At 47.9% G+C, this 8,816-nt stretch overlaps 2 protein-coding genes across 2 annotated transcripts; one reads left to right on the top strand and one right to left on the bottom strand.

The window, feature by feature from the left end:
- Positions 1-2,879: 2,879 nt before the first annotated feature.
- Positions 2,880-3,260, top strand: PHALS_08356 (uncharacterized protein; the record flags this gene model as incomplete). The annotated part of the gene is made up of 2 exons (XM_024723690.1): positions 2,880-3,067; positions 3,248-3,260. 2 exons carry the CDS (start codon positions 2,880-2,882, stop codon positions 3,258-3,260), a joined length of 201 nt encoding a protein of 66 aa, XP_024574642.1.
- Positions 3,261-4,806: 1,546 nt separating this feature from the next.
- Positions 4,807-5,142, bottom strand: PHALS_08355 (uncharacterized protein; the record flags this gene model as incomplete). The annotated part of the gene is made up of 2 exons (XM_024723689.1): positions 4,807-4,997; positions 5,115-5,142. The coding sequence occupies 2 exons, from the start codon at positions 5,140-5,142 to the stop codon at positions 4,807-4,809; spliced, it is 219 nt and encodes a 72-aa protein (XP_024574641.1).
- Positions 5,143-8,816: the final 3,674 nt, after the last annotated feature.

Genomic DNA, 8,816 nt, shown 5'->3' with positions numbered 1-8,816 from the left:
GGGGATCTGCTGCCATCCCGGCAATGAGAGTGCACATCTCTTGGACAAAGTCCACCAACTCCTTGTTGCCCTGTCGGGTGGCAAAGAAACGGGATCGCATGCGATATGCCTGATTAGGTGTCGAGAAAACTCTGGAGAGCTGCAATTTCAGTTCCGCTCGGGAGGGAAACGCAGCTCCGACCGAAGTAATGCCCATTCTCGCGCTCGACCACCGAGCTTTGAGATGGCTAGCATCACGCGCTGTTGCTCGGTCTGGGGTATGGCGGATGCGATGGTCATCTCGACCTCTCTTACCCAGAGCATCCTTTTCCTCGAAGACCTTAACGCTTTCCATGAGCGGCATTGGGCGGGGGAAGTTATCCGTTATTGGTAGTGGCGTCATAGACGCAAGAAGCAGGCATCTTCTGCCGCAGGTGCTCTAGTAGCGCGTTTTCGTAATTTGAAAACACCTCTAGAAGCGCACCGATTGCCTCGGGGTCTTGCGCAGCAAGGTGTTGCACGCCCTCAGGGCCCAGCAAAAATATCAGCTTTTCAAGCCCGTCTTGCATATCCTGGGGCAAAAAGGAAAATTTCTGCATCCTCACAGAGGATCAATCTAAACGAATTAGGTGTAGATTAACTACAAGTGCTACCAAGTGCAGCGGGGCTGCCGTAGCTTTGCGCTTAGAGGAAGCTTAATTTAGGTCACCGACCTTACCTTCTTCACAAGAATCAGTACGAGTGTAGCGGATCGCAATCCGCTACCTCCAAGAGAAGTTAGAACCTTAACCCAAGGCTATCAAACGCTTCTGTTTAGAATGTAAAATTCAATCTATTTGTTTTATTTGCGGCAAAGCCGCCTAATTTTAAATGTATAGATTTTCCTAATTATATATAGTAGAATCTAAATACATGCATAACTACTGGCCACCCAGTCAAGTACCGTATTCTTATTTAGGTGCAGACACACCATGCCCATTTCGTGTGACAGGCACCACTGTTACCAGGCAAGGTGTAATTCCGTTACAGATACGGCCCTGTGAATATTCGGCTAGCATCCCATGAGTACCCGCCCTTAGATCCGTAATCTTCGCAAATGTCAATTGTGATGTGAAATTTGTACAATGTAACGAATGCGTAAGGATTTAGCACTCTAGATCGCAAAGCCTGTCCCATTATACTACTTCTTTTGTTTTGAGACTCCGCTTAAAGATGGCCACATCTCGAGCAACACCTGCGCCTGGAGTTTCACCCATTCTCTGCAGTTTACCATGCCTGCTATTTTGAGCGCACTGATATATGGGAGCCCCTCCTAAGTACCTCGTCAAATTCCTTGTCATAAGCGCAGTGTTTGCGACTGACTCTAAAACGTCTCGATGAGGTGTCAAGGTGTTTCAAATGAACTCTCGAATATTAACCAAACACTTCAAAGAGAAGTCGCTAACTGCGCCAAACCTCCGTCTCGGACTTGCGTTGCTTTCATCATCAGTGGTAGGTGTCTCAACATCCTCCGTGGAACCTACAACGATTATTGGCTCATTACTTTGACATGGGTTGGCTCAAATAGCGTCACTAAAAGCGCGAGATTCACGCTAAATCTTGTTTAAATCACGTCGTAAATACGGTTGAAACCTTCTATTGTTGCTCGCCACGCATGTACGGAGCTTCGACACGCTTATGCATGTGGACATCCAATGCGAAACGAGCCTGAGAAAAAACACCCCGCAAACAATTCCTTAGCCAGCAGCCCAGAAAAATCATCTGCGCTTTTAACGGCAAAGGCTGGGTAAATCAGTATTCTCAATGGGATATACCGCAAGCTGGCAAAAGTTCCGCTGAGTATTCGGCTCAGTTTGCGTACTGGGTGAGGGAAACACACCGCGTTACTGGTCTTAAAGCCTTGCAAGGCAGCCTCAGCAAAGCGGCCGTCGAGGTGACGATATATTATCTCAACTTCTTGCTGTATACAGACCCGCTCGTTTCCACGAGACAGCTATTATGGCCACCGACCAAAATTTCTATTCTCCATACGGTGAATTGCCTTCCACGAGCAGGAAGCGTTCCGCGATTGCGGGTTGTGACTTCTCCAATGAAGATAAAATTCGAGAGTGCGTCAGGTCAAAAGTGGCTACGGCACCAGATCAATCTTGCCGAAGTGGAAGCTCAAACTCCCAAGAAGTTTAGTATAGACTATTTTTTATCTACTTCACCAGGTACTGGTGCCAGCTTTAAGGTACCTGCTGACCCATTAATGTTCTACTGTCGCCCATTGCTCGTCGAGCAGTGCTGGTGGAGGTCGACTCTCCATTGCATGGCTCTCAAGAGCTCTTTCTGTTGTGGTGAGACTCAAGGATAGCGTACGAGCCATATATCGGATTTGCTCTTCGAGCTTTGGTATCAAACTGCCTGGCTTATGACACATCTAAAGGCTCATAACCGCGTCGCTGCTTTTGGGTAGAGAGTACCAGAAGTAGTAGAGACGTTGTTTTGTTTCAACGGAGCTTTATACGATCGACTGGCTCTTACGAATGTTGACGTGGTATATTCAACGTAGAATTTAGCTTCTTGTTCCATAAGACAATGAACGGTTCGATGTAACGCAGTCAAAACGTAGTCTTACACACCGCATATTTAAGCGCATGTTATGGCAAACCAGCCAATCCGCGATCAGCTTGCTCAAATCACGTTCGACAATGAAAAAAAACGCTGTCTCGTACCACCAGGTGATAATAGCACTGAACAAAGTCTAGCCGATCATACTGTTCCGCTGACTAGGAATTAGCATTCGCGCGGAATCTTGGCTGCATTTAATTTATAAATACCATGGATTAATCACCACTTAGTGTTTTCAACTCTCGAAAGCAAGAAAGTTGACGCGGCAAAAAAGCAGACAGTACGAGATGGAGCATCCACACCTCTTTTCTGGTGTGTGGAGTTTTCGGGCAAAATTTGTGTGGGTACAGGCATCGGATAGTAGGGTCAGCCCCAAAATTCAAAAAATGTATGCTTCGTCACCGCGTGGGCTTATTAAACAACACCGTGAAATGTGTCCACCGCGCAAAAGCGTGGCGAGAAAATTTGCCCTCTCGTGAGTTATGCGACTTGGGCATATTTGGTCTTAGAGGCTACTAGTCATCCCTGACTACCCCAGACCAAGGGCCCCGTGAAGCCTCATTCGTTAACTTAAGGGATACAGACGAGAATTTCAATACGATCATTATTTTTGACACTTACTCTTTTTACTACTACTTTCATTTGCATAAAGCAGACCGATAAAATGAATGTGCTGCGTAATTTAAGTACCACCGGCTTAAAGCCACAGAGAAGAGCCAACAATCTTTAGGAAGCTATTTGTCATGACATAAGCTACCGACAGTTTCAAAGAACACTTCTCGGCTCCTAGCGATGTGTTAGCGGTATGGGTCAGGCGTCATTATGAGCAACGACATCGGCGCCTCGCCTTTCACAGAGAATTTGAATGCGTCTGCGTTTCTATCCAAGTAAACCCATGAGGCATAGCACAATTCTGACTTGCTATGTGTAGTGGCCAATGCGTGGCTCCTCTGGTCATGGGTTATATCAAATCACAATGGTGAAGAGTAGATGCTGATATCCGCGTGGAATACAAATCCGACTTGATTTGCGCTGTGATTGCAAAAGCATTAGTAAGCATTGACTTTTCCAATCAAAGAAATTGCTTTGTCCGAGCTTTTGTAAGCGCATGTCACACCACCAGTATTGATCTCAGCTCTGCGTTATATATCCACCAAAACACACCACGTGTGGCTGTTCGATACGATGAGGACGTTGATATTGAATTTGATACGAGACGCTAATGATTTTCTGAGCGACCGGTTTGGTCGACATGATACGTATGACCCGTTGGGCGCGATGTAGTGGAGACCTTCTTGTACAGATGGGTCAGCTCAATATGCACACACACGTCAACGCGTTTATGAAGAAATTAGCACAAGAGGATTTGTCCCTCAAAATTACCTTTTTCCCCGATAAATTGGTAATTACATATTCGTTATGAGATATCGATGCGTCCGGCAATCTTAGTGTTGTGGCCTTTAAAGACTGATTAAGCGAATGGCTCGTACTGTTGCTGTCAGCGACATCGTCAAAAGTAAAAAAATGACTAGAATTTGCTAGACAAATTCTATCGCTAAATTGGTTTGTCGTAACTATGTCTTGGATCAGTCCGATATTCCCACAAAAATATCGGCAATCTTGCACATGTGCTGCTTGGTGTTAGACAAATATACCCGCAACGGACAACCACAGTACTATGGCCAAACCTCATCCATTGATAGCGTGGTGGACAATGTATTGCGATATCCGTGCGCAAGAAAAGCGATGTGCGAAATTAATGCATTTTAGCTGTTTAGATTTGAACTAAATAACGCGGATCACGCCACATCGGGACCCACGCCAATATATAAAAAAGCCTAATAAACTCTGTGTTCTCCTTTCGTAGTTCTAGTTTTGGTAAAGAGATGGTAACGTTTTCGATACGAATTCATGATATTAGCTCGGGTACAGACTGATGTATTTCTCAAAGAAAGTTGGTGTCATGCGCAAATAAATCGAAATTGAAGTCAAGAGCAAATAAAATTAAGCTTGACATACACGCGCAAAAATAAGGTTAAACATTTTTTAGTTCATCTTGGGTATTAGCGTTACAAACTTATTTATCTACCCATGCAGTATCTGCTTTTGCGAGTTTTCAGACAAATGTGCCCTCGCTAGATTGAGCGCTTAACGGTCGTAGTTAAATGAGCTTGTATTGCATACTTGCTTTCCCTTTGCGGGTGTGAGAACAAACTACGTTCTCCGTGAGATTACTGAGACCATATAGCGCTCTGGTGCCCGTATGTGAAGCATATTGTTGGATGCCAAGAACTCAATCTCAACTAGTCCCTGTAAATGAAACTGCTCTCCAAAGTAAATACAGCTGTCTTTGACCAATCGATTGTGGGCCTCTGAAGCGATATCCACCTGACGACCGACATTGACTACCAGATACAATCAGCATCGCAAATTGGCTCACACTTTGGTGCAGCTACCAAAACGTCGGAATTTATGAGGTATTAGATTGTACTATTGTAATAGAGCACAAAGTCAAAATCTACTTCCGTTGACGCGAATTCTAGTAGTCATTGCTTCTTATGTGTAAAGTAAAAAGAAACTGCAGCACTTGATTGCCCTTGCAATCACTCTCACCACCAAGTCAAGAAAATGTTCTATTCTCCGAGTGGAAGAAACATGAAATGTTTGAATGTTCGTGTACCGGGATCCGGCGCAAGTGTCCGCGGAATTGTTGGCGCCGAGACGGCGCCCAAAGACACTCGGCCACCCAGAAGTCGACTTGCAACTGGTTCTAAGCACGGAGTGCAACATTTTATTTTCCAAAAGCGCAAGGCGCTCCAACGTCGCATGAAGTGACGCTTTTGCCTGTTTGACGGCAAGGATCCGCTCCGACAGATCAGGATAATTCTCAACCTGATGAAGTCAGTGCCCGAAGTCTTCAGGATCTCGCGGTCTTCCGCACAGCGTCCGCTCCGACAGAGCATGATATTCCTCAACGCGATGTAGTCAGTGCACAAAGTGCTGCAGGCTTTCAAGGTCTTCCGCACAGCGCTTGGCGACCTCGGAGAGATATTCGGCGGAATCCTGATGGCGATGGACTTTGTCCTCCAACGCTCGAAGAGCATCGCGAGTCACCAGGCGGCGATCGACTAAGTCGTCATCGTCTGCCGCCGACTTATCATCAATGGGAATGGTGGCATCCACTACCACGTGGAGCGCCTTGTGGGTCGATGTCGCCGACGGGGTTTAACCCAATATCTTGTGAAGAGGCGGGGATACCTAAACTGCGAGAGTTCATGAGAATTAGAAGTGCCATGTTGGCAAGATTACACAGACGTCACAGACGCTTATGATCGGAAGGATCATTACGCTTCGCATCGTCGTGCACACCGCGCTTGTCGACAGTAGCGCGGAAGCCGGAAGGCCATGAGCTGAGCTCAAGCTATTGCTGTGCTGCTGTGGCCGTAGAATCATTCATCTGAAAAACCACAGAGCCCGCGAGTGCGTTATAGATTGTTCCATATGTCGCAGGGCGACTATACGCAGGAAGTCGGCGTGGCGCCTTGAGTTTGGCAAACTACAATCCAAGATAGCTCTCAACGGGCACGTTCACTTCCTCATGGCTTTGCTGTAAGGTAGACAGCGAGGACAGTTTCCGGTGCCGCTGCACCCATCGCCCAAATAGCTCATCGTCATCTGCAGCGGATTCGCCAGGGGCGAGCACCACTGGGATGGTCTGTATTTCAGGAACAGGAGCACCTCCTTTTGAGCTCGAAGTCGAGCACGGTACCGATCCATTAAAATCTCTTGTGGTACCAAAGAGAGAGCTCGCAGATCTTTTGCTGATGACGCTCTGTTTGTATAGTGGCTAAGAGCCCGACTTAGACGCCTAACGATCGAGTGATCGCGTCTTTCATTTCAGTAGCGGGGTCCGCCGTGCGAAAGCCGTATTCCACACGAGGGCCTAAGACCGAGTGTGGATAAGCACGCAAGAAGGCCGCCCTGTGAGTAGCCTCTAATTGTTGCTCTTGTGACTCGTCGAGGCGATTGGTATTGATACCACTTCCCCGGACGCCGAGACATGGTGTCCGCAAGTTTTGGGCTGGGCTCACTTTGTGACAATGCATCAGCCAAAGCATTTTTGGCTGATATTCTACCTCGAAGTTATATACTGCAAAGAATGATAGCCACCTGGCAATCCTCTGCGAGAGGTGAGACGACTGAGTCGTAGCACGTAGTGCGCATGATCTGTGTAGATGACAAACGGCTTTGAGTCAAGCAGGTGCACCCTGAACCTGACATGCGCATAATTCATCGCAAATAGCTCCTTGTCGTAGACTGGGTAGTTCTACTTCGCGGCCTTAAGCTGGCCAGATTCAAACGTGATCAACCATCTCGCCCCTCGGTGTCTGCTTGCAGCAGTGCACAGCCGATGGAAAAGTCCGAAGCGTCACAGACGACATGGTCGATCGGGGTCTGGCAGCGCCAGTATCGGCGCATGCAGGAGGTCGTCTTTGACCCCGTCAAAAGCCTCCTGATGTTCGGTGTTCCCACACCATTTCGCATCTATTATAAGAAGATTGGATAATGGTCGGGCCATTTCTGCGTAGTTTACGCTGCACTTGTGCAAGTAATTGGCGAGACCAAGCCACTTCACGCAAGTCCTTCTGGTTCTTTGGAGCCGGCCAATCTATAATGGCCTTGATTTTAGCGGGATCCGCTCGAAAACCACACTTCCCAATGAAGCACTCTGAAAGGGGAATCTCCTCTGCGCCAAATATGCACTTGTCTGCATTGGCGTACAGTTTTTTCGTGCGCATGCACTCGAGCACCGGTCTTAAATGGAAGATGTGGTTCTCCTCATCCGCCCTTCCGTGCTCTGCACGACTGCGAACAAAAATGTCGTCAAAGAATGTCTGTGCATACGCCCTGTGGGGCCTAAACAACTGCGTCACAAGACGATTAAATATCGCTGGTGCATTTGACAGCCCTTGGGGCATCACCAGCCACTCCCAGAACATGCCACTCGGAGTGCACACCGCTGTCAGCGGAATATTACTCGGTCTCCTGATCAATTGGCAGTACCTATCGACCCAGTCGAGTGCACTGTTCTTTGTACAGCCAACCATATTGTTCTGGTCAACATCCTTCCCGGGAATCGACATCTGTGCCGGAATGGTGGAAGCTTCGAGCTCATTATAAGTGTGAACAATACGCTACTTGCCGCTAGACTTCCGGACACAAACGTGGGTGTCGAATGGGGAGGCTTGATCTCACGCACCAATGCTGCGTCGAGCTTCGCACAGAAAATGGCGTCAATGACGTCACACTGCTCTTTGGGCAGGGGCCATTGGTGTGCTACGCAGTATATGGTTCCTGGAACCAGGTCGATCTCATGACGCACACCTCGGTCCGGAGGCAGGACCGACGGCAGATCTTTGGAGACGACGTCTTGGAATTCCTTTACCAAAGAAAAAACGGATTTGAGGGATCCTTTGGGATCGATAATCCACTTCGTGCGTTCAGCACCCTCTTGGTGTCTCCAGGATAGCTTCATCCAGAAGCGACGTTGAGTGAATCTTCTCGGTCAGTCGTATAATGACCACCTCGGCTAAATCGCCTGCCTTCAAGGCACCGCCAAACCCTTTGAAGGACATCTCGATCAGCTCAAGAAGAGTATCCACCGCGGGGATAGCCTCGAGGGTGACGTTGCCGCCTTCCTCTCTCGTCATAACACAAATAGCTACCTACGGTAGATACACCCTGGGTCAGGGTCGACGCCCTGCGTCTCGCAGATATCATACGGCATCATCGTCTTCTCTCAATAGATAATTTACGTCTCATCGAGACCAGTGAAAACACGAACTAGGTGTCGTCCAGTGCCCCCACTCTCTGCTTATTCGGAGCCTTGATGTTGTTAACAACATCCGACGAAGAGCTGCTCTTTTCGCAGTCTTCGTCACGTTGTTATCTATCCACTTAACGCGCATCAGAAGAGCCTTGTCCAAGATGCCTCGAACCTCGTACGACAAGTTATTCTAGGCATGCAGCAACTGCTTTGAAATGTAAACAGTGCTCAGCTGCTTACGTGTCTCTCCATGTGCATCTCTGGGACATCGCCCTCAATGCATCGGACTTTGGCCAACCACACCACTCTTGGCATGCAGCGACTGCTTTGATACTTGAGCAGTACTCAGTGGGTTACGTGCCACTCCGCGTGAATCACTGGGGCCTTGCCCTCGATG

The sequence above is a fragment of the Plasmopara halstedii genome, assembly GCF_900000015.1.
Source record: "Plasmopara halstedii genome assembly, contig: Scaffold_322, whole genome shotgun sequence".
Taxonomy (NCBI): Eukaryota; Oomycota; class Peronosporomycetes; order Peronosporales; family Peronosporaceae; genus Plasmopara; species Plasmopara halstedii.
This window is presented reverse-complemented; position numbering and strand designations above follow the sequence as displayed.